At 42.7% G+C, this 26,524-nt stretch overlaps 1 protein-coding gene across 2 annotated transcripts in view; it reads right to left on the reverse strand.

Annotated features, from left to right (window-relative positions):
• RANBP3 (RAN binding protein 3) overlaps positions 1-26,128 on the reverse strand; it is a 48,923-nt gene extending 22,795 nt beyond the window's left edge. Inside the window, exons 1-5 of one of the 2 annotated variants that reach the window (XM_040589166.1) lie at positions 26,024-26,128; positions 15,881-15,936; positions 6,375-6,578; positions 737-773; positions 561-647 (exon numbers count right to left, since the gene is read on the reverse strand). In XM_040589166.1, coding sequence (XP_040445100.1) covers positions 561-647; positions 737-773; positions 6,375-6,578; positions 15,881-15,936; positions 26,024-26,045 — 406 coding nt within the window. In that variant the 5' untranslated portion in view covers positions 26,046-26,128. The remainder of the gene's footprint in view (positions 1-560; positions 648-736; positions 774-6,374; positions 6,579-15,880; positions 15,937-26,023) is intronic. The other variant, XM_040589167.1, reaches the window with a different exon arrangement.
• Between the last annotated feature and the right edge of the window lie 396 nt (positions 26,129-26,524).

Here is a 26,524-nt window from a genome sequence, read left to right on the forward strand (position 1 = left end):
GAAAAGCAGCGGTCTCTAAACCTGCCCCAAGTGCTGACATATCTGAACTAAAAATCTTCCACTAAAGCTAAAAACTTCGTACTGTCTGTGACAAGAAAAAGGCAGAAATTTGAGAGACCATTCCCAAGGGGATGACAAACATCAAACATGCCCATTCCCACGTTTGTGACTGGTGGGCAGTGGTCACTCTCTTGCTTTTGCCAGCTGAGAATGTTGGTGAAACACACTGAATCCTCTCCACTTTAAAGGGAATGGGAGAAAAAAAGGACTAAACTGACTGAAGCATGACCTGAGAATTGGTAGATTTGCCTGGCAGCAGAGTAACTAAGAAAAAATAGCTTTTATACAGATGTGTTAGGCAACCTGATCACAACAAATCAAAGAGATTTCTGGTAAAATCCTCAATTTAACAACATAAGGCTAAAAGCTGAAACTACAAATATATATAAACTTACAGATAGAAAATATTTTAACAAACAGATCTATCAACTTATTTGGGCAAAATAAAAAGTGTAAGAAGGAAACCCACTGCTCACATGGAATATTGTGGCAACATTTACCTGACTGAGAAGGAGGGAACTGAGTTAAGGATGAAGTTCTCTCACGCTTTACAGGTGGACAGTAGCTCCCGTCCTCTCGATCAGATTCTGTAGGAAAAAAAACAATTAGAGAAAATACACAAAATCCCAGAGACACACATACTCATGTTTTTTAATCTTACAACCAGATTTCTTACCATCTCCGTCTTCTGGACTTGATCCATCTGCTGATCTCTGCAATCAGATAACAGTGATAAACCAAAAGTCACATACTGAACATTTCAAGCTCTTTGGATACATCAAAATGTTTTAAGCATCAGTTTGGAGATTTTTACCTTACTATCAATGATATACACCCAAGGCAATATATTATTTTTATGACTTATGATTAATCCAAGTTTACAAATAAGATACCTGAAAATTCACACCCAAGCACTAACATCCTCAGAGACTGTGCAATAATTACAGTTAGGTTTTCTATATACTGAAAAAAGCAAACTGGCATTTTTCAAATTTGTTTTGATTTTAGAAGTACCATAGAAGTTCCAAAGTCATGATGAACAAACCCATGGAGTTCATCCCAACACACTCTTCCTAATTAATGTAACTGACATCAGTTCCTTCAACAGAAGAACAGCACTGGAAGAATGTCTTTTAAAATGCATTCCAGAAATCACTGCTATGGCATTTTTACAGGAATTTTACAGGAATTAGCAATGGATAGTCTCCTAGCATCTCCCACAGCACCAGGAACAAAACGGGAAGCATCCCAGGCTACCAACTATCACAATATTCAAAAAGTTTTTGAACAAAGATTTCACATCTTGTCTGATGATTTCTAGGTCTCTCTCTCTCTCCCTAATCGCTCTGCCCATTCCTCAGCTGATATAACACCCCTTGCTCCCACAAAACATAACCCTGCGATGGATTCTTTTCATTACGGAAGGCAACCAGGGGAGCATTAGCACCATCTCATTACAAAGTCCCTTGAGATACCAGACCTCCTCCCTAAGCCCAACGTGACCCCTTCATCCCCCTCCTCCCCCCCCCTTCATCCCCCTCCTGCCCCAGGACACACACCTTCCCTTCACACAGCCCCACTTTGGGGAGGAACAGCAGCCCCAGGGCTTGTCCTCCCCCCCTGCCACTAGCCACGTGTTGGCACAGACAGGTAGACACACTTATCTGAAAGACATATCTTAAATATAAGAATACCAGAAAGTACAAAACTTTCTATTTAGCACTGCATGTATTTAGAATCTAGATACTATTGTACTACCAGTATTTCACTCTACGCTAATAAAAAAAACATTCACAATGCATTTTGCCTATGCAATTAAGTTTAAGGGGTTTTCTGGTTTGTTTTACATTAATAGGAAAGTATAGCTACCTCACTGGCATCCTAGTCAAGTACTTTTGAAACCTTTAGCATAGGGAATGAAAAGCTGTAGACAGTTCTGGAACACACACACACACCCACACCCCCCATCCACCCATATCTATCAGACCAATCACATTAATTACTGTATTTGATGATCCATGCTCTTCCTATGTAACTGGTCAAGCACTCCACACTACTAGAAGATGATCTTATTAGGCATCTCCCCTGCCAACACATACTAGTTTCCCAAAAGATAAGGCTGAAGTGGAAAACTATGATGTCATCTGTTTCGGCAATCAGCATGTCAAGTCAGAAAAAAAATTCTGTTTTGCACAGAAAGCGTTGTCACCTACACCAACAACCTGTTACCATTTTTAGCAAAAATCCTGAAAGCAAAAGGAAAACCATTTTGTAAGAAATTTGCATGAATGGAACTGCAGGTCTCTATGTGCAGAAATCCTTAGAAATCAACAAGTGACATCCCCCTGAACTTCAAAAACTTCTTAAGCCCTTACTGGCAGGTATTATACTCTCCATGGCCAAGTAACAAAGAAACCCACCAAACCTGTATAGCACAAGCTTCAAATTATCACGTTATTGTAATTTCATCACCTGATGCAAGCACAACCAAATCTACCATCACCACCTTTAGTGGGCAAGGAGTATCCGTACCCATAACCAACTGCAACCTACTAAGGGCAAAGCAGAGCCAGGTAGCTACTCTGAATTATTTCCATGCTTCCTAATCTGAGAGTTTTAGGAGATTAAAGGTATGCAAAAGTCCATGTGACAAGTTTTACAGCTGTTACCAACACTGCCAACCCTCGTCATAGCAGATGCTGCACAGAATAATAAAAAAAGGTTTCCTTTTCCCTCAAAATGTATTTTCTCCTACAAAGGCGTCCAAGTATCTCCATCAGCTGGTGTGCTACCTCCCATCCATACCCCCTCACACACTGCTCATGCTGTCAATTACTGCTTAGGGAAGTTGGGTCAGACTTTGCACATTTCCTACCAGAAAAATGCAACAATGGATTTAAATCTTTTACAGACTCAGGAATTTAAAGGCCAGGGAAGAAAAGTCATAATCCGTTAGGTTGATCCCCAAACACAGGCAGGCCAAAGAACCTCGTTTATGTCTACCTCAGTCCTCAACCTCCTGCCTGAGCATTTAAGATACCCATGTTTGATTTTCTGTTTTCAAATAAATGAGAATATGCAAGAGTTACTCCACTGAAGAGTTGCCAACACTACTGGGAGCTGTTTGATTTTGTTATACTCAGCATCCAGTATAAGACACTAAGGACCGTTTCCTTGCTTTTATTAAAAAACTTGCTGTCAATAGTCACTCCCCATTACCTGGGGCATTCACCTTCCAGACCTCCTCAACCCTGCATTAAATCTCATGTTTTTTCTCTATAATCTTACTTTTACCAATGACCAATTCGCTCTTGCAGATCTTGAAAAAAACATTCCAAAATCCTTCATCATCAGAAGAAAGTCTTTCAAGAAAATAAAGCTGGATGCATGTGCTCTAATGAAGCCTGGTTTCCCACAGATCCTACCTAGATGACAAATAATGTGGAATAAGCTGCAGTGAGAAGTAAACGCTGGGGGCAGCGAGCTGTTTTCTCTCCTCTCTGGTCTGCCTCTACCCCCAGACTGCAGAGGAACCCAGAGCCAGGATCTCCACACCTCTCAGCACCTCTAGACAAACCTGACAGAGTTAAAGGCAGATGGCACAGGGGGCAAGGAAACACAGAGCTGCTTTATTAGCATAAGCTTCGCTTTCTCATGAAGCCACACTAGAAAATAAGTCACCACTTCAGCCAGAAGTTGCTCACCAGTATTGCTTATTCAGGAGAAGCTGGGAAGACTAGACAAAAATAGGGGGAATATAGCCATGACAGAGTTTATCTGAGACTGGGAAGAAAACACATCAGATTACAATTATTGATAATAAACAGCAGTCCAGCCTCCCCATCAGGCCCCTCAATCTGTACTTTACAGCGATACTCGTTTTACACAGATACAGAAATACGCGACAGAAATGAAAGCCAGGGACATCTCATCTTATAGGGAAGCATTAAGATGATTCAGCTTCTCTCCAATCTTTGAAATTAGAAGCTGAAAAGATACTTAAACCAGTAACATCAAAATCCAACCTACAATTTACTCCTCAATTCAGCACAGAAGCCACCTTCCACTTACTCCCTCCTTCCCCTACTTTTAGAAATCCAGCTACAGAAAACTTCTCCTTATTTCTAAATCAAGGCTCCTACCACTCTGACACAGTTCTAATTAACCAAAATTACCTTTTTCAAGGCTACCAACTGCTTTTAAAAAGTGCAAATGAAACTTATTAGCCATCCCATACTGAAGCACAAACCACTTCTTTACACCCATTACTTCCTCACACAGTTGTTACAAACTAACAGAGGACTTTAAAACTTCAACAAATTTGTCCCTTTTTGTTTATTCACAGTCATGAGCAGAAACAGGGAGGGCAAGGGAGAATTTAGGGAAAGCAAAGAAAGGTCAACATAATTAAGTGAAATCTGTAAGAGTACACTTAAGAGTGTTTATCTTTGAAAAATGCATTTAAGATGCAAAAAGTCTTACGCAAAAGGAATTCAGAGCATGGTACAGCAAGTCTGGAATCCAGACACTCTGCACATACATGAGCATCACTAACTGCCACGGCCATTGCTTAAAAGCTGTTCCAGAACCTCCTCACCAACAGGGTCCTGCTGGCACAGCAGGATGCTGCTGCAGGCTGGCTTGGGTGGGCCTCGGGAAGGTCAAGACATCACACTCTGCTCTGCAAGAGACAGTTTCTCTGGCCACACCACAAAAATATCTGCCTGTACATGTACAAACAACACCAAGGAAACAAGAAATATGCAGTGTTTCTGCTTCAGAGCTCAGCCTTAATTCATCTTTTCTTCCTAAGGTCCTGGGAAGATTGCATGGAACTTTCTGCTCTGGCAAACCAGTACGAGCACTCTGAAGATGCATCAACCTTGTGTGTATTTCAAGGAAAGAGTTTTACTCCAGCACCGAGATAATTTGAAAAATCCTTGCCAGTGCATCTGAAGGCCAGTTACATGCCTATATCGGGTACTGTACTACTCCACAGATTTAAGTGGATAGAGCGAAGTTCAGTTCAAGGATGTATAGATACCTGTTGTGTACAGCCAAGAATTCCTGCATACATTCCCCAGCAGCACTTTTGGTTCTTAAACTTCTTTCAGACCTGGGTTAACTGGTGTAAGGTTTTCTGCTCTTTAGGAACAAGTCTAAGATAGTGACCACTTGCTGCAGTTTTCCTGAAAACTCTGGTTAATGCCATTCTAGTAACACTGGCAACTTTAAATGATACAAAACCCACATTAAAATCTGCAACTATGTTTACCAGGTATATTTTAAAATATTGACCCTTGAAAACTTTAATCTTAAAATCAAAATAGAAAAACTTCTGCAGCAGGTCATTAAGCAACAGCCTGGACACAGAAAGGGGCTTAACCTACAGCAGTTTGTACCTTGTCATGACAATCCATTTGACACTGGGTTTACCTGAACAGCCTATTCTTGGGGGAAAAAAAAAAAAACCACCACCAAAACCAAACCAAACCCACAATTTATTAGTGCAGGAAAAGGGTGCAGGTGTTGTGTGGAGCAGCCTTAATGGGCACAGACCTATCAAAGAGTATATGCGTAGTGTGTGGTCACAATGAGCAGTGACTCACCTGCACCAAGAAAACATGGTCCACCAGCCAGAAAGATTAGAAACACTTACAATTGCTCTGAAAGACTGTATGGTTCATTTAGTCATGCAACCTTTCTAAAAATATTTTGCTCCACCACCAGTACAAAAAAATAATCTTAAATTAATAGCTTTTTCCTACCTCAAGGTAGCGTTTGGGGTTTTTTTCCCCCCCAAGTACCTAAATTCAGAATTCTGGTTTAGCATTTTCTGGCTGCTTTTAATCTGTTAAGTACATTACAGGTTGGCATGACAAGCTCCTGTTTATATCCAGTGGAAACACAGCATTAGCTGCTCCCTTTGTCAAGCTGCAGCATTACAGCTCAGAGGGAATAAACAATCCTCCCCTAACTGCTTGAAGCAAATCCCTCATATATACCCACGTTCTCACTCATTTAGAAGAGCTCTCATCCTTAGCAAACACAGAGTTTACATCCTAAATTTTAAAATTAATACTTGATGTATTGATGACTTCTACAATTACACCCGCTAGGGAGCACCAAAGAAATTTCATTTCTACTAACTGGAGCAATGGCTTAGAGGGGACCAACACCCGAGATCAACGAACCAGACAGACAGTGGGCTGGCTGCACTACCTCAAGTTAAAAGCAACAGATTCCTCCTAGTGGAAGGGACTTTTTTCTTTCGACCCCTCAGCAGCAGAAGTACTTGGTAGGTTCACACTTACCCCTGCCAGTTCTTGTTGAATAGGAGCAAGCTGGGCTTCAGAAGTGGGACTCAGGGTAGCACTGACTGAGGCAACAGCGGGAGCAGGGTGCTCAGAGTCGCGCTTACCAGCTGATTCTTTGTGACCCAGACCATGGTGGGGGGACTCAACCTCTCCCTGGGGGTCCTCGCCTGAATCCGACAAACCTTTTTGCTCTGCAGGGGACTGGGAGCAGAAAAGACAACGGCCCTTCAATGCAAGGCTGCAACACAAGACAGCAGTCGTCCTAGTGTAGCAAGAGGATCTGCTAATCTGTTTTTAAACTCCAGTCTTTTCCCATATGGCAGAAGGAATTGCTTGCTGCTGAGACACCGACTGAAATATGCACAAACCAGGTAACAGAACCTGCTGACTGAACTATCCTCCCCTCCCCACCAAAAGCATCAGTTTGCACAAATGTACTTTTTTTAAAAAAAGGTTAGCTAAAAGTGTCAGTCTCCCTGGCAAAAGAGCATTTTGCCAGCCATGGGGTTGTTGGGGTTTAACTCCTCTCTAGGTCTAAAGGACAGCTAATTGCTTTACCCCCAGATTCAGACATAAAAATTAAAAATTAAATAGACAATTGCTGTAAATTACTTTCTTTCACTGCTTATTCAGACCACATTTGGGGTCAGTGGGGTTGATTACAAAACTCTGCACAGAAATTCATTATTGTAACATTCACACAAGACAATCCTTTCATATTCACGATGGTGAATTATCTGAAAACCAACACCAACATTTACTTTTGCAAATTACGAAATTTGCCTAGCTGTTTCAGGGAGGGGAATGACAGGATAGCTAGTGCACACTAACAGGATTTGGCGTTTGCTGAACTTCTGCTGCAGACTCTACACTTGAGATTATTTAATGCTGCAGGTTCCTCACTTGCAGAAAAATTGGGCATTACCATGTTCTGCACACGTCTGAAGAATTAAACACTTAAAGACTTTAAGCCTGAACAACTGCATTGTGAGAAAAGACTAAATTATAGTCCATGAATAATATGCACGCCAAGGATGTTCTCCCAGCTGCAATTTGTGGGCCAAGCCTCCTGGTGTTGTATGGTGAAGCATCTGGAGAATCAAGCAGTTAGGTGAAGACGTCACTCAGAAGCACATAACTTCGGCTCGCTCTCAGAAAGCATTCAGTAGAATGAAGAGAGACTTAAAAATGCTCATCATTGCCCAGGTCCATGCAAAACAGGGCAAACAGCAACTTCAAAAATAAACAGCAGCTTTTGAATCTTAAGAACCCAAAGTTCTTCAACTATGACTCGCCCTGCCCTCAAACAGAAGCAATTAAGAGACAGCAATATATGCAATTGTACCAGCAGATTCATTTCAGTTCACTGAAGTTACTCAAGTTTCAAGTATTGCAAGAAATAACATTATCCCCATTAAAAATGTTTTGAGCCCTAATGATAGTTATGCCAGGTAAAGCTGGGGATGCTGGATTTTTGCATTTTCAAAATTTTCTGTTACTAATTGACCCAAACAGTAACTTAAAACCCCACAGAACAAGAAAGAAGAGTTAAAGAAACATTTTGTTTGTCACCCAAAATTAAACCGAGTCCGGCACTCTGCTCTTCTTACCTCTTTGGCTCAGAAGAGCAGCATGGAAAGGCTACCTGGCACAGGCACTTACAACATACGTAACTCATACGTAAAGGAAGGGGTAACATCTGTCCTCTACCCAACGTTTTATATCCATTACTCCTAGTCGCTTTTTTATGCCATCTCACTTTCCAAGTTAACAGCATTCCAAATGTCACTCAAACTGTTTTCTTCCCCTTCAAGAGGAGACAGTCATAAAAAAAGTACAAGAATTAAGTCACAATTACCTGCATCACAGGTACAAATTACAAAAATCACAGCCACAAAAGCAGTTATGCAAGCAGTAGCAGCGAAAACCTGATTTTTCTCATGGCTTATGTTTGCATGCATCCTCTGGTCCTCTCACTCCACTACGTCAAATCTCACGTATCTCAGGACTCAGACCTCTCCCCAGTCCTGCCGAACCGTCACCCCCAGGGCCAGCGGCAGTCTGTCTGCACCAAGCGGAGGCAGCAGGGCCACGCATACAACCTCTGCAAGGGAGGCAATTTGGGTCTCAATGATCCACCCGAGGTTTCTAGTTTGCAAGAAACATGCTGAACTGTTTTAACATCTAAACCTCTATCACCACGTCAATCGTTTCCGCAATCTGCAAGCTTTCAGCCCAGCAAGCAGCAGAGTGCCAGCGGCAGAGCCGGCTTTGCTTGGCTTCCTGGCTGAAAGACTTTCCACCCCTCCAGTGGTCTGGAGAGCCAGAGCACCGAGAAGAGATGCCCGCAGGAGGACTGAGCAGACTACAGAGCCAGTCCACCTGCTGGGCAGGGGATGAAGGTGACCCTGCTGGACTCACACAGCCTTTGGGGAATCTCCGGGGGGGGACAGCACCCTAAAAACCACAGTGGGGAAAATGCTGAAAGCTATTACCAGAATGGCACTAGGAAACAGGAACGGGGGAGACCATCCTTGCCAACAGCCAGAATGAACCTCAGGATGAGCTAACCATCACCAGGGATCTGGAGGCAGCAGGGAATGATTAGGAAACTGTAGACAGATTCTTGGGCTGAAGATTACTAAGACGATTCAGTGCCCATAAGAACACAATAACGCACAGGAAAAGGGTACAGATGTGCTCCCACATAAAAATAGCTAAATACTTCATTTTTCTTCAGCCATAATACACAGGATTTGGAGGAAAAAGGAGCAGGAGTATAACTCTGAAAACACAAGTGGCCATCCTTGTGCATGGGGTGCCCGCACGTGCCTGGCTAGGAGCTGACAGTGTGAGCGTGCATATGGAGATGGCTGCAGAGACAGGTGGCTGCAGTCCTGTGGAGTGGTTGGATTTCACCTTAATGGTCTTTTCCAACCTAAATAATTCTATGACACAGGATGGCAATGCAGGGACTCCCACATACAAGAGCTGGAAAGCATCAAGTCAGGCTATAAACGGGTTAAAAAACCCCAAACACCCACAAAACTGAAGGAGACAAAAAGCCCATTCTGCTGAACCCCTTGGCAGAGGATCACATAGATGGTAGTAGCTCACATGCTTGGGTTCAGCAAGCAATTGGAGAAATGCAAAGAAAAAAAAAAAAGAGCCTTACCACTTACACTGACTTCTAGCTATAGATCATAAAATTGCTAATAACATAAGAAAAGGCAAGAACATTCAACACACATTTGTACTACATACTTAAAAGTGGAAATGACAATAAACTATTTAGCAAGTAATTCATATCAATACAGTTTATAACATTTCAAACTAGGCTAAGTAAACATGCATCAGATTTTAGCAGTTCTTTTAATATGTGGCAAATATTTTAAAGAGTGAAATAAGCAAGGTAACCTTATGGCATAAATCTGATTTCTACCCTAAGGAAAACTGGAATATGTGCTTCAAGGCCCAGAAAAGAAACAAACCAAAAATAACAGTCATTGCCAATTGCCACTTCTACACAGAAAAACCTGAGACCACGTTGAGACTTTCTTGGCCAGGTTAATACATGAAATTTTATTTTTAAAAAAGCAATATATGAAATAGATCAAAAACTACTGCAAGTTTCAGTATTTTGTAAAGAGTATGTGGTTTAAGTTGAGAAAGACAAAACCAACAGGGGCCTCAAGGACTTGTGAAACCAAAACTGCTCCAGACAGAAGTTTGTACAGCTGTTCTCAAAAAAGCACATCCAAGGAAAACTGCAAGATCTAACAATTCATTCCACTCTTCAGTCATGCTTACTACTGAAGTGTCTTGTAATCTCTCAACTTCATAAATCCTGATCTAAGCTCTTGTTCAAACTTCTATGGAACTGGTGAAGAATAGTTCATTCTCTTCCTTTTTGCTGAAATGTTTTATGTTTGTGATTTGTGTCTCACCTTGAGACTCCTTTTCTCTAGAGAAGCATTCCTTGGAAGTACGGCTCTAGGGAGAGCATGGCTGAAACCTGTTCCTGTCTCTTAAATATTAAGGCAAAGATCAATGGAGAGTAATAGTTTTAGGAAGCCACCTACACAAACTCAACTTGCTCAGGCAGATCAAACATCTATTTTATCAAAAACAACAACCTAGACTAAACAGAAGGCTACTTGGAGATTTGGCTTTCTCTGCATTGCAGGAAATAAGGAGACACATAAAAAAATATATTAAAAGCTAAGATTAACATGATGCTAAACCCACCAAATATAGGCAAGGAAATAATACTCCTTTTTTATAAGGACTGGCACAAACACTGGGGTCAGTTTTTCCTCCCAGCTCTAAACTGGGCTATTTACGCCTCCTCCTTTCTCATCTTCCCCAAACCAGCACCCATATCCAATGGTGCAAAAAGATTACTCAGTGTATCTTCACAATCTTTCTTTACCTGCTTAGGGCTGAGGACAGCTTTCTGTGTCCTCAGTAGCCTTTGACATTATCAGCCTCTCTCTATTCCTCTAAGCTTTGCCTTGCACAACTGCCTTCCCCAAATACTTACGATCATTCTTTTAAGTGCATCAGTGTAGCAATATATTGACAATTACGAACTCTTAGGCATTAACTTTAACTTGTTAAACATACTATTGACTCACACAGTTCAACCAGGTCTCCCTAACAAAAACCTCTCGCCAGCTGTGCTAACTACGCTCAGAGAGCCTGCAAAAGGGAATATTGTGGCCTCTCCCTACACAAGTTACATCCTCCACAGTTCTGTCCCTGCCACCATCCTAAACCTACAAGCCATGCCCATAACACAAATTTCAAATCACACTACATCCAGCCAGGGCTTCCACCATTCCCTACTTTATATATCATCAAATACAACTTTTCTAAACTTGCTCTCCAGCCTACATGGGAATGCCATCTTTCTAATCACTTCAATCACTTTTACAGCTCCTCATCTATTTTTAAAGTTCCACAGTTGAGACCTTGATGACAGATACAACTTAAGGAAGTAAACCCTTGTTTACTCCAGAACTACTCCTTTACCTTTATGACCCCTGTGCCAGCCACTCCTTAAACTCTTTGCATCATTTTGCAGCTCCACTTAGGCATGGGACACGACCCAAATATCACATAATTTAACCTCCCTTCAGATTCATCCTTTAAAGGCTCGCCACTACCACTTCACCTATAGAAAGCATAGAAAACCAGTTTTATCACAAGGCAGAAATTAAAGTGTTCTTTTCTGTACTCTACCATTACCCCAACCCAGGCTGGGGGAGGGAAGAGGACAAGGTGCAAGCTACATCACAGACAATGGCTCACTTTAAAGTGCAAAAATATTTTTCTAAATCTGAGTTGAGAATTCACCTTTTGTAGTACTCAGGGCTAGGGAGTCATGATGATCCTAATATTACAAGGATCAATAATGACTGGAAGATGGCCACAGCTCATGCTTGTAGAACAAAGGACACTAAACACATTTTTGGGCAAACTGTTTCTTTATGACACTACCAGTTAAATTTGTTTGAGCTATTATACCTACTCAGAAATGTGTAAATGCAAGAAAGACTTCAGAATAACATGCATTTCTGAGGTCAAAGTGAATTTCATAAAATGACTTCAAGTAACTTATGGAAACTGTCATTAAATAGTTTTATGGTAGAAGTTAAATTGGTTTCAGAGCAGAAACAAGTCTAACAAGCAACAAAAATGAATCATAGAAAAAGTTCTACCCACCAGTCAATCTTTAAATCAAGAAGTGCTATGAAAAGCACAGTGTAATTCATGTGTAAGTTATTGGGATAGATAATGAAGGAACAGTAATATTCTATGCTTAACATAGTGAGGTTAGAACTTTATGCTTCTTTCAAATCTTAACAGCTGCGAGTCTTCCTTGCTGATGCAATTTTCCAACTCCTGTGGGCTCTAGAAGCTCTGCTTGCCAGAAAAATGAATTGCAGTGTATAAACAAGGAAGGTATTTGGATGCTGTCATTCAGGTATTTGCAAGAACTCTATTTCACACATTGCAAAAATATTTCTCAAAGAGTTAAGGAGATATGAAAATGAAGGCTCACTCAAATGCGGAAAAAGCCAACTTTATATCCACCATTAACTGAGATCTATAACGAAAATCAGAACAGACAGACTAATCCCATCTTTTTAACTGCAAAAGAAAACAACCAGAATCTCCTAACTGAAAGCAAAATTAAGAGGCATCATTCTGAACACCATGCACTTTTTGTCCCCCCTAAATAAACATGACAGCCTGCAGGTTCTGATGTTTTACTAAACTGTATACAGCCTTCGCTAGAAAAACCAGTTAAAAAAATAAGTTTCCAGACTAGTATGCATTTTGTCCTACAACATGCTGAGTATTTTCCAACTTCTAATGGAGATAGATTTCTGACACCTTACAAGCACAAACAAGTAGATATTTCTAGAAAAAATAATGTTATTTAACTTAAAGCAGACAACATTAGCTCCAGAAAAGTAGTTAAGGCCACCGAACAGTATCAACCCAGCCCTAGTACTGAAAGGGTCTGCAGACACAGCCAACAAAATAATTCTGCTCAGAATGTCCCGTTTGATGTGGAAGAACACTAGGCAGACACCTAAACAATTATATGGACAGTTAATTGAACTGAAGAAAGCCAACCTGACTAGACAGACATTTTACTAAATTAAAATTGCGATTTACATAGAGAAATGATGTCTTTTAGAAGTTGTTTGTCAACTATTTTGAAGTTACTTTTGCATTTTCTTCAAAACATTGCTCCAGGAAAAACTCCTCTGTTAATATATTTTCCTTGTTAACTTTAATAAGGATAATCTTTTGTGGCAGGCAATGCACTTAACCAGGCACCTTGTATGGAAACACTAATAGAGTTAACGGTTAACTAACACTTAGCTGTTAGTCTTTCCAAAAATACAGTGAAAGGTCTCAACCAGTGTGTAACCTGAGTCACCTTTTCTTAATTAAGTTGATTAAAGGGACACTCAGCTGCTAGGTTCTGATATATACAGTATGTATTAAGTGGCCATTACTTTTGGCTAACAGCACCGTATTTTGCCTCTATTACCATTTTATCAACACTACAAAAACCAGCTACTGGCACAAGCAACAAGCAGGTTTTGACCCTTTATTTAATGGAATAGCAACAGAGCACTGATGCCTCTCACGTTTTGTCCAGTCTCAAATACACACCATAGAAGCTACTAAAATTAACCACCCTCCCTTCCCCTTTTTAAGAAAACTGTACATCTCTACACATTACACAGTTTAACATAAGCATTTGTGTTTGTTATTACATGTATTACACTTTGGAAATTGGCAGCCAAGTGACAGATGCCACTGGCAGATCCTTCATGATGTGCCTCGAGGAACCTGCCCTGTTCCCTCACCAAGCAAGACCTATTCCACACCCACACGGACCACGGCCAGCTCTCTCTCGAGCCAACAGCACTTACCATTTAGGCCAATTTCTGACTCATTTTTAACCCCTGTGCCTTCCAGACACTTGGCTCACCCACCAGCCTAGGTACAAGGTGGTTGCTCCAGCCCAGCCCACCGGGCAGGACTTCTGGTTGTGCCTCAGCAGAGGCCACACTGCACACAACCACCCTGTTCAGCACCACCATAGTCCTCAGCATCCTCCCGAGGCACCTGGGAAGACTAAATCACAGATCCCTCTCCCCAGAACCCTCCGCCCTCCCTGCCAACCCAAGACGACGTTAAGCCTTTACTTAAGATTCTTTACAAATATTTTCTTGAGGCGTACCAGAGCGCAACAGATCTGTCCCACAGCCCACCAGAGAAGCTCGCACAGCCTAACCCCGAAGGCGTGCAGGCCACTGGGGAAACACACACTGTGCACGAGCAGAAGGTACAACATGAAGGAACTTGACAGCACCAGACCTACCATCTTCGCAGGGAAGGGCCAGGCCAGCAAAGAAAGGACATGGGACCACGTCACTCTGCCTGGGTTGCATATTGCTATGGTCACTGCTTCCAGGCTAATTGCAGAAGCACTGCCAAGTCAAAGGACACCTGGGGAGAAAACTCACCATGGTGCAACTCAGAAGGGACCTTCAGGAACGGTCTAAGCAACAGTGGGTGATGGGGAGCTGTTGCCTAGAAGGAAACACCACAATCCAGACTGATAGTGCAAGCACTAGCGCTTCCTTCACTCCGAAGTACATCTAAACAGGCACTCTAAAAAACGTAATTGGAAGGAACATCTCAAAAGTATTTAAGATGTATTTAATTTGATTAGCTAATATTAGGAGAATAGTAGATTTAAATCCTTTCCAAGCTGACAAAAGATTTCAAGCTCCTGCTGAGGAACATGCCTACTAAACCCACCAGAAAGCTTGAGTATGGTACTGCTCCAAACCAAAGAAAAACTACCAACTGCAGTACGGTTCAGTATCTCTACTCAAATGTTTGAGAAAATTTTCTGTTTGCACAGATAATACAACAATCCAGTGATTGAACAAAAAGTGAATCATGTGTACATGAGTACACTTCAGTTCCCACCAGCTTCAGCTGAAACAAGGGTAATGCTGATTATTTTTTTCCCAAATGTTAACAGCTTTTACTATTAGCTAGGCAGAATTAAATACTGCAATATATTGACGTTCTTAATTTGTTTTACAAAAATACTTTTACAATAGAAGAAACTGAAAGGCTTGCTGGTTAGGAGAAAAAAAAACTATACCCTAGCACTCATCTATAACACTGTGTGTCATTTTTCAAGTGCAAAGGAATGCAAGCCATCCTGCACTCTGTCCACAAAACCATGGTTATCCATTACATCTACTTCAATTTAATTGCTATCTCTGCTAAAGAAAAGGTCCTGCTCCTTTCCTTCAACTGCCATTTCTCTCCTGAGCTCTATTCCTTCTGCAGCCGCAGGATGAGTTGTATCAGCCCCTTGGCTCACCACAAGCTCACCATGGACCACCTTCCCACAGATGACAGCACAGCTCCAACTGAACACCGTGTCACTGCCCCTGCAGACCCCAAAGGCAGGGGACAGGAACATATGCCAGGGGTAGGGGGACCAGGGAGGGAACAGGGGGCCCATTTTCCAAGGTAATTAAGACACTTCACAGCTTACTAACCAAAGATATGGGATGCATTTAAATATACTGAGGTGAAAAGCAATAATCAGACCATGGTTTTCTTTGCTTTGTCTTAACTATTGGAAAAAGAAAATTTTAGTTCTCATGCAACTACCGTCAGCACTCCTTCGCCACCTGTTCAAGACACAGCTTTGAAGGTATTTTTTCTCCCAGATTTTGTCCGTCTTCTGTCTGAAGAGCTATCCATTTCATGCCACCATCACACATCTTCCCCCTTTTAGCCCTACACTACCTCCTCGCCCTATGCCCATTAATAATGTTAATGCTCCATTATCCATCTTCAAAGCAATATAGACAAACAGCTGCTCACCACGGAACGAGTCAGGGCTACAGAACAAACTAAAAAAATAATCAACATCTCCTTACCTTCTGTGCTTTATCCTTCTGAAATACAAAGACAGGTGGAGCAATGGCAGGTTTTTCTGTAAAAAGAGAAATCATTTGTGTTTTTTTCGAACCACATTCATTATTGACCAATATGAAAACGTTATTTTCTACGATGCTTTTCCTGACAATGAATCCCTGAAGCAGTTAAATCTCAGTTACACAAATTGTTTCCACCAGTTCCTGGTAACATGTAATCATAAGGACTTGATCTTCAAAAAGAAAAATGAGCATTTTAAGAAGAACTATACAACCAGTATCTGAAAAAGATTTGTCTTTTCCCTCCAGATCCATTTCAAACCAGCACTTTTTCCACACTTAGGTACGTGAGGAGGAAAAGGCCCTTTGCTGCAGTAGTTTACTTTTTGAACACAGGCAAGTTTTACAGATAAAGGCTTTCCCTTCCCCATAGTAATGCACTAATGCAAAGGGAGTTTTGCTGTACATACCCACATACCCCCTTCTTAAAGGTTGCTTAACTCTGACACTTCATTATAGTTGTATTTCATTGTCATTGAAACCTTTAGAAAGGTCCTACACCTTCAGCATTTGCAGGTCTGCAGTTGAAGCCAAATATCCCATGCATATTATTACAGAGAGACCATTCTTTTCTGCATAATTTAAGAGCATGTCTGCTTTATACTTGAAGTTCTGATTCAAATATTAGCAGGACACCATTTTCTCAATGAGCTTATCAACACTGAGTCTTCAAGAACAGAACAAATTTCTAGAATGAGTGTATGTTTTCTGTTGTCCTTTATGACCTCAGAACTATCTCAAATGTCCTTAATGACAAAAATCCCCACGTACCACGGGGTGTGTGATAAATCAGAAATGAACTTCCCTGAGAGTTTAACAAACTGATACACCATGAGCATTATATTTGAGGAGAAAACGCACATACTCTACGCAGTCTGCAACCCTCCTGTGTTTGTAGGGTTAAGGATGAGCCCAGTGTTTATGTCTGTCTTCAACAGGGGTATTCAGGGAGAGCTGTATTTTGGCTGATTCCTTTGCAATTATAAACGAGACTAGACATTTAAGAAAATTAAAACTTTCAGAACTTGAAAGTCTACCAAAAAGAAATACAAAGCCATCAAGAAGAATTACCTCATGCCTAAAAAAAAAAAGAGACAGTATCACAAAGTCCTCCATAAATCTGCTACAGCATCAGTAAAACACTTGGGTCAGCATGGAAGGAAAAAGGGTGAGATTGGCCATTCAGGAACTGCTAGCAACTAGATCAGTTTAGCTGAAAAACTGAAGCTTTACCTCACAAACACAAAAATTATGAAAATTATTCCAAGAACTCTGTGCATTTATTTCTGAGGGTAGAAAAGCATCTTTTACTCTTTCGTGGGTCTAACTCAGAGGGATAACCCAGCAAAAACACTGCAAAACTGATTTTGCAAGACCGGCGTAACTTGTTCTACAAAAGGTAAAATTAATCCTGAAATAAAGCTCCTTGCTCCAGCATTTCACTTGCTCTTCTCCCCTTTACATTCTCAGTTCTTCTGTCGATCAAACACTGCGGAACCTTACAAATGCTTATCCATGAGAGCAGTGCAGACAACCTATTTAAAAAATGAAAAATAACCTACTAATGAAGATCGCCAACAAATACATAACTGCTATACCTGTCCCCAAAAAACAGTTTGTTGGGGCAAAGCCAGGGATCCCTTTGGATTCCCTTGGCCACACTAACCTGCCTGTGGGAGGCTCCACAACATCCAAGCTTTTAACACTTCACTTCAAAGGGATGTTTGTTTCTTTACGCCAGGTTTGGTATACTTCAGTAGTCATTAACACTCTAATTACAGCAACAAGCAGCGTGCATTCTACCAACTGCTTTTATCCAAGACTGACAAGCCAGTCGATAAAATGCTGTATTAGTGTCCTTCCCTTCTGGAGATCTGCTCCAAAGCAGGACTCATGTAACACAATGTACCAGACTCCTGCACCATATCCCACAGTTACCAAGGAGGACTGAACAGAAAAGAACTATTTTTCTATTCAGTGCTTAATAAAGGACTGAAGTACCGAGAGAGAAGAAAGCAAACAATTTAAAAAAGCAGATCCAACAAGGCGAAGTGCAGAGAAAACATGGGATGGCTGGAGGAAGACTAGAATGGGGAGACAGAAAAGTTGATGCAAAGGAACAGGACAAAATAGGAAATGGAGTCTGGTGATGGAAAACTGAGTCCTCAGGAAAAAAAGAACTGGGATGCCAGAAACAGCAAAAAGCTCACAAAAAAAAATATTGGATAGAAGAACAAAAGAAGGAAAGTGACTGAAAAAATCCAATATTTAAGATTGTATCTGGCTAGAGCAAATGAAATTGGGAAAAGCTAATAAACTGCAACCAGTCCTGTTAGTCAAGGTGGGAAAAATAATACTCGTACAACAGGTGAGAGTTTCTATCCACTGAAGAAACAGTCCTGCAGTACTCACAATCGAGGAACCACACCATCACTCTTGCTGGCTGAGAGACCAGCTGACACAATGGCACGCAGCAGGAATGACCGCCAGCCAGCAGGCACTCCGTGCCATGAACCGCTCCGGTGCTTGGTCTAGCTGGGTTTTTGCAGGGGAACACTGGTTCACCATGTCCTTTCTAAGGTCTTCAACAAGACCACAATGCTGGAAATATTTCCCTAGTTCTCACCCAAGGCGAGAAGGGACCCCTAGATTGTGTGATCTGCATATTTTTCTGAGCCTTACTGTTTTGAGGAAACGTTTTCAAAGGCATCAATTATTGATTACTGATAAAAGCAGGCATATTACTGCTCTCAATCATTACCTGACTTGGTAAAGAACTCTAATGCAGAATTTCTCATTCAAATGACTGGCCCCATCTTTCAATTCTGATTCCTACTTACATTTTTTGAACACATTTATGTACCAAATAAAGAGCTCTCTAGTATTTAATGTTTTTTCTATGAAAGCACTTAAACAAACCAAGCTTTCCTGTCAACGAAAGAACTACAACAGGTTTTATTTTTGTAGAACAGAAGTGCACGTTATGTAGTTGTTGGGGAATTTTCCCACATGGTGACCATGGCAGCTTATTAAGTGCTACTCTAAAATGAGAATTACACAATCATTAGTGCTAGCCAACATCAGAGATGGATGGTCACATTCTTACTCAGTGAGCATGCTTCCACTCCACCAGCATGTCTGAAGGATGACCTACAGCGAAACGGATCTGTTGGGTCCACAGAATTGTCATCAAGTCAAAGGGAAAATGAAGCAGGATAAAGGAAAGAGAAAAAAACCCAACCTTCAAACTTCAGGTACAATACCGTAAGAGAACACAAGACCTTCTCCTTTACCTAAGAGATGAACAGACAGCACGTAGTTCTTAAAATTGTGAAAGACTGGGTTTCTCTCCAGAGAAGCAGACAGAAACAAGGCAAAACAAGGAGCTGGAGATGCAGAAATGTCCGTTTTCTAACCAAGTCAGTCTTGGTAAAGGTGTGTCAGGAAAGCCCAAGCACGTAAGAAGGAAAGCAGACGTTCAGTAATTACTGCCACAGAGACAGTAAGTCCCCAATCTGAAGATCTGGAACCAGTACAAACCACTTTGTTTCTTCTGAATGGTGGTAGGCTGTCAAACCAGTCTGAGAAAATGACTGAATCCACAGAACTTCCTGCAGCCTATTCATAAGATTCAGACATTTCATCTTGCGTGAATAATTAGAAAAGCCTCAAGAGCTGGCTTTCACAGGCTAGATTCCTTTAGCATATTTCAGCCAAGTCATTAACTATCAATATATGTTCTGTGCGCTGTCAGAAAGACATATGTACCACCAAACCTACTCCGCTTGCTTTGCAAGCCTCGGAAACCAAAACCCAGGAACAGAAAATTCTATCCCAATGGCTCAGGCAGGGTTATCATCAAGTCGTATATACTGTTTATTTAATGTGAGATTTTTAACTCTGATACATGACCGTTTGTAGCTGTACCAAACCCTGATGTCAACCATGTTTCCTGCAACTAGACAATTATTCTTTTTTTTTACCTCGCCACCCATTCACACCAATGCAACCACAGCAGCCGGCAGCACCTCTAGCCACCACAAGAGCTATTTTCACAACACAATATTAAACCTTCACTGCAGCCCAAAACAACCCAGTACTGACAAATCCAAGAGGTATTTTGAGTATACAGATGCAAAAACCTTTTTGAATCCATACTTGAAGGCCACTAAGTGACAACACAAGGTAGAACTGTACAAAATGGGGGAACGACACCAACCACCACACTATATGCAAAGTGCGTTTCTATGCATAGTTACCGGACTCACGGAGTAAATCCCATGGCAAAACAGTGACAGAGGCCAAAAATGCATTCTTCTCCTCTGCCACTGAGACCACAGTGTTGTAACAGCCCCAGGTAATTCCAGCTGGAAGGGGCCACAGGGGTCTCTGCTCCAACCTCCATCTCCAGGTAAGGTGAGCTATGAAGTCAGACCAGGTTGTTCAGGTTATCCAGTCTGGTCCTAACTTTCAATGATGGGGGCTGAGCACCCTCCCAAGGTAATCTCTTCTGCTGCTTGACAGTCCTTAAGGTGAAAAGAACCTAAAACCAAAGCCAAAACATACCCTTTCCCTATAACCAGTCTGAACACCTGTTTCACCTGTCACCTTTTGTCCTTCCAACATAGGCTCTGCCTTTTTAATAACCACCTCACAGGTCCTGAAAAGCTCTTAAAGTGCCTCTCTGAAGCCTTCTCTTCCCTCAGTTGAAGGAGCCCAGTTCTTTCAGCCTCTTCTCACAGGTCATGCAACCCAGATCACCAACCATCAACTCAAATTAATCTTCAGATTTCAGAAGGAACCCAATCCCCACGTCACGAAACCAACTTTCAAGTCCTCACCAGACCTGTTGCAACCAGGTTATTATGGCAGGATATTTTTTTTTGTTTAAGCTAATAATTACACTGTTTCAAACATTTTCTTCTGAAATTTACTCCAAATTACCTTTAGCAGTGCAATAGTGCCTGACTACACAGGAATATACATGAGAGGCAGAAGAAAAACACTGAGAAACCTCCAGGCAAGCAAGTCCTTTGCTTGGATCTGAAGATGCAATCTTCAACACTGGAAGCATGCAAGTTGAGAACAACTGCTCTGACTTTAATTCATTATAATATACCACCTGAGAGAAAAAAAGTAGATCATACTAGCAAACAATGAAAGAATGTTAAAAAGAGGAACAGCAATTAGGCTCTTAACTCACCATAAATATTCAGAGTGGTAGTTTCTTGCCCGTGAAAGCCTTATCTGAGGGTCAAGAAAAAATTTAAGTTCAAAGCTAATTTTAATTATGCTTAGTCAAAGAGCTCAGGCCGCAGAAATTTTTTCACCTTAATACTATTCAAGTTATAAAGAGCAGAATAATCACGCTTAAAAAAACATATTAAAAGAAGTAAGGGCAATTTGTGGCATTATAGAATTCTAAAGATGTCAATAAGACTTTTCTCTTCCAATAGCTATGAATGGACCGAGAGCAATAAGCAAGCCACCACACCAAGAGCTGATCTCCAGAAACATCCCACAAGCAAAGTCAAATTGTACATCAAGTCAGAAAGTACAAAAAAACACTACTGCATCATTTATAGCCAGACTTCACAAGTGATGTCATGGTGACTATAGCTGACATCAGAAAAAAAACCACTTTAGCCTTATTTCCAAAGCTATGATGTTGCTTTTTATGAAGCAAAATATCTGATGTTCTCATTCACCTTCAAACTCTCATTTAATTTTTTTTTGTCTCCTCCAGACAGTAGGCACGGGAAGGTAGAATGCCTCTTACATATTTAAGATGGCATCAAAATTCTATACACCATATTTAAAACAGAAACCTCTTGTGTTTGCAGAGCACGTGTTATTTCATTTCCCAAGCCCTTGTGGCATTAGTAGAACGAAGTTACCCTTTGCATTAGCTAATTTCGCTATTTCAGCTCTGATACTTCACACAAAGCAAACGCTGCAAGTCAGAAATGGGAGAAAGTAGTTTATTTGCACACGACAGGAAGAAAACCATGAGGCAGCCCAACTACTTTGCAATGAAGATAAAACATTAAAAACTCTAAAAAATTGTTAACAAAAATTGAAGTCTTTGGACTGGTCCATCTTGTAAATGAAATAGTACTTTATGGAGTTTGGGTGTGAATTATTAGGACATCCCCCAAAACAATCAAACTAAATCACTCAGCTTAACTTTGCGTCCACTGTTTATCTGAAGTAAATCACCAAGGGGGGGAAAAAAAATAAATATCAGTTTACAGGGTCTACAAACACCAGGACCAGTGGTGCCTGCCAGCTTCTCCCCTCAAAACAACAACAGACCTTCCTCTCTCCAAAAGCTACATCAGCAAGCAGAATTATATAGTCGGGGCAGGGGGGTGGGGGGGAACAACCAGAAAAAAAACAACCAACCAGAAACGGCACAGCAGCAATGTCAGTATCATACAGGTCTGGCAAAGGAATGATGCCTTTCCTCAGATAATCGGCTTTGATTCTCTCATCTTTCGTATGTTTAAGGTAGTTACACACCGTAAACTTGTTATGATCATGAACTGTGCACTCAGCAATTTCACCAAGCAAAATTAGTCGTTTGGTGAATAAAGAGTTTGCCAACACAGGTGGTGCAGGCACACCCTGAAAGGGGAACGCGATGTTTTAGCCCTGAGAAAAACTTGCACTTTCTCCATGACTGACAAGTGATAAAGTAATTCATTCCCAACACAAAGAGATCCTGTCATCCAAACAGCAGCTTCAACAGCAAGTTACATACAAACAAATTACCAGTTGTGCATTAACAGCAAGTTATTGAGAAAAACATTCAGTTTATGTAACTCTGTGCCTGACAGGAAGTTGTCCAGTTCTCCACGGTACTTCACATGCGTGAAGAGTCAGTTTTAAGACGCAACTCAGCTAAAATACCAACAAAAACCATCATACCAAAGACTTCAGAGTTTCTAATACCATTCAGTAACTCCTTTATACCACAGTAACAGTAACTACTGTGCTCACCATTCCCAAATCCTGGTTTTCCCTATCAAACGCCTCACAATGCCAGTCCCCAAAGCCTTTATCATGTTGCTAAATCTTTGTGATAGATGAGCAAACTTCACACAGCCCGGGAGAAGTTACTCTCTCCTCCTTTTCATTAGCTCCACACTTACCAGGTCATCTGCTCTCATGATGAGGGGCAATGCCAAAAACAGGACTTGTTCCTAGGAAATGTCACAGTACAAACTTCTTTGTAAAGTGGCACTTGGACCACCTCATCCTTCACCCCCCTTCTCTGCAGCAGAGGACCCCCTTAATCCAACAACCTTCTGCCAAGATACAGCTTGCCATCAAACCACTACAAAGAGGTAGGTGTACAGTTTCACCAACTCACTAGAGAAAAAAAGACAAGTGAATGGAAAAAATTCAAGGAACGATGAGAATGAAGAAAGTGAAGTACCTGTGAGAATATCAGAGGGAATGTTTGTAGCTTTGAAGAAATTAATCACAAAAAGATCACCCATTACAATAGAAGGCTTAAAGGATGTGGGAAGAATGGTTAAGGGGAGGCAGTACTGACACCTCAGTCATGGTTTTAAGACAGACAAAGGACTAAGAGAGACATCAGAATCTAGAAGGTAAAGACAGCTAACACGCTGCCGGAAAAGGCAAAACCAGTGACTGAACAGAAACAAGAAGGGGTGACAGGGTAAAAGTGACAGGTTAAGAGAGCTTTGCATTAGCAAGACGAAAGGACACAAGCAGAACTGAACTGGGCTAGAAGGTTTGTTACAGTAATCAAACGGGTAAGAGCCTAAGTGAGTTTCACTTGCACAAGCAGATGAGGAAAGCTATGGTTCAAACACACTAAGCAAAAGCGACCGGCAAGAAAAACTGAAACCTCTTTCTAGGTACTTGTGTCTACTAGGTGTCAAAGAATAATTAGCTTCACACCTCACAATGCAGTATGATTGAGACAGCACTGCTGTACAGATCCATCAAGATTAAGGAATATTAACAGCTTTGTTTTAGCCACACCTGATTTGTGAACATGAACATGTAACTAATAGATATGAAGCAGAAGATCAAGGAATTATCAATACCAAAACAGTCACTTCATACATTCCAATGAAAATACCTGGGCACAAGGGAATATAACGTTCACCTACAGGCTGGGAAAATAAAATAGACTGATATGTTTGAGGAGAGAACAATCAGTCACCTGAGAACATCATTGCCGTGTCAGAGACAGCAAAGGTGGCAAGTAGAAAGAATACTGAATCCACTGACTTGCGGCAGCAGGATGCCAATTCCAGAAAGTGCGTGTATTTGCACAGGTATACAAAGAACAGACACCTCAAAAATGCAAACAGAGGGGAAAAAAAAAACTAACACCAGGCAATGCAGCCAATGATATTATCATGAGCAGAAGAGACAATAGTTCAGAAGCAAGCTGATCTTGCTTAATCTCACAAAAGATTAGATCACATTCTCAGTGCAAGAAGAAACAGAACAGTAAAGGATGAAGACGACAGTTCTGGAAGGAGGTGCAAGCACAAACTAAAGATGTTAGCAGGTGGGGGAAGTCACTGGAGTCAGGAAAGGGTCTGAAGGAAATTAAAAAAAAGAGAGAGAAAGGAAAATCAGATTAAAAAGTAAGGGTGACACCACACTTCCCCCCAACCCACCCCAGACAGTCTACATAATACTGGAGAAATACCACGCTAGGGTAGAAGCAGACACTGGCAACTTGGAATTCACTGTTGAGCTCAAATGTTTCGCTAGAACAGAGAAGTAAAGCAAGGGGCTTGCACGACTTACAGCGAGACAGCTGTTTCCAACTTCTGATTCTAAAAACACAGCAAACAATCAAAATTTAAGGTCATTATAATGACAGTATGCAAATACAGTCATTAAATTTCTTAGAGTCATTACGTATTTGAGTATTCACTATCATCCTCGAGACCATTTATCATGCTGCTTTGGGCACTGACAGCTCATCTTGAGTTTGGGAGCCAACAGCCCAAGACACGCTGCATCACAAGACCTGTCAAATAACTAAAGTGTAATTATGTGATTAGCTGCTTATAGAAATCACCTTCAAAACCTACACCTACGATAGATATTTGCTTCCTGTTGTTAAATGTTAATATCGGAACTGTAATTGCTACTAGTACAGAGTTCAAACGTGAGAAAGTCTTGAAAGAAGGGGCCTCACACTTTGATTTGCTTCCTTCTGGGCATCCCCCCCCCTTCGTTAGGGAAGGAAAATGATGAGGAACAGAGACAGCTGGGGCACCCTTGGTTTTGCTGGGACTTTGTGGCACGTTACTGACTCCCAAAGGCAAACTGTTGACGCCTGTTGTCACTTGACACATCCAAACAGAACACCCAAACCCTGCGGCGGTGCAGCCCATGTCTTCCTAACCCTCTTCAGAGAGCAAGAAAACCACTATTTCTTTACTTCAGAGGCTTTCAGCTTCAAAAAAAACCACATATGGTTATTATTTTACTTCATCTAGTTTTCCAGAACCGCCTCTGTTACTCCCCTCACTCGAGGAAGGCTTAACACAAGAGGAAGTTAAGGAAAGATTTGCAACAGTCCCAAAGCTGCGGACAACGACCCCAAAAAGCAACCGGACGAGAAGGGGCACAAAGCGGCTGAGGCGCCCCCAGGGCCCCTTCCCCGGCGCCGGCCGCGCTGCAGCCCCCAGCCGCCGCCCCGGGAGCCGCCCCCGCCCGGCAGGAGGCACCTGCCAGCGCGGCCCCGGGCCGCCACCGCCGCCCCCCACCTCGACAGACACGCGGCCGCCCGCCCCGCAGCCGGGCCCGCCGGGCGGAACGGGGCCGGCGGGGAGCGCGGTGGCCCAGCCCAGCGCTCCCTTTGTCCGGCCGCTCGCCCCAGAGGGGCCGGGGCACGGAGAGGCCGCGGGGAGGGGGCGCTTCCGAGGGCGGGCCGGCGCTCGGGCGCGCCCCCGAGAGCGGACCGCAGGGCCGGCCCGGGCCTGGAGCCCAAAGCGCGGCGGCGCGGAGCCAGGCCGGGCCCAACCAGGCCGGCGGCGAAACCGCGGCCGGCACCGCTGCGCACCGCCAGCGCCCGCCTACCTTCGTTCGCTAGGTCCGCCATTTTACTTCCTCAATCACGCCCACAATGCATCGCGCGGGCAGACAGCTTCCACTTACGGCGGGCCCGGCCGGGCAGCGCGTGCGCCGGGGGACGGCCGCGCCGTGCGGCACTGCGCGTGCGCGGGTGGTTTGTCTGGGCAGCGGGCGGGGCGCGGCGCGGGGGCGGGGCGCGGGGCGGGGCGCGGGTCGGCTGGGGCGGCAGGGGCCTGCCCAGATGTGGCCATGGGCCCAGATGTGGCGGTGGGCCTGAGGCGCCTGGGGCCGGCCCAGATGTGCGATGGGCCTGAGGCGCCTGGGGCCAGCCCAGATGTGGCAATGGGCCTGAGGCGCCTGGGGCCGGCCCAGCTGTGGCGATGGGCCTGAGGTGCCTGTGGCTGACCCAGATGTGCGATGGGCCTGAGGCGCCTGGAGTCGGCCCAGCTGTGCGATGAGCCCGAGGCGCCTGGGGCCGGCCCAAGTGGCCAAGCTGGCCAAGGCCGA

This window comes from Falco naumanni, chromosome 4 (assembly GCF_017639655.2).
Source record: "Falco naumanni isolate bFalNau1 chromosome 4, bFalNau1.pat, whole genome shotgun sequence".
NCBI lineage: Eukaryota > Metazoa > Chordata > Aves > Falconiformes > Falconidae > Falco > Falco naumanni.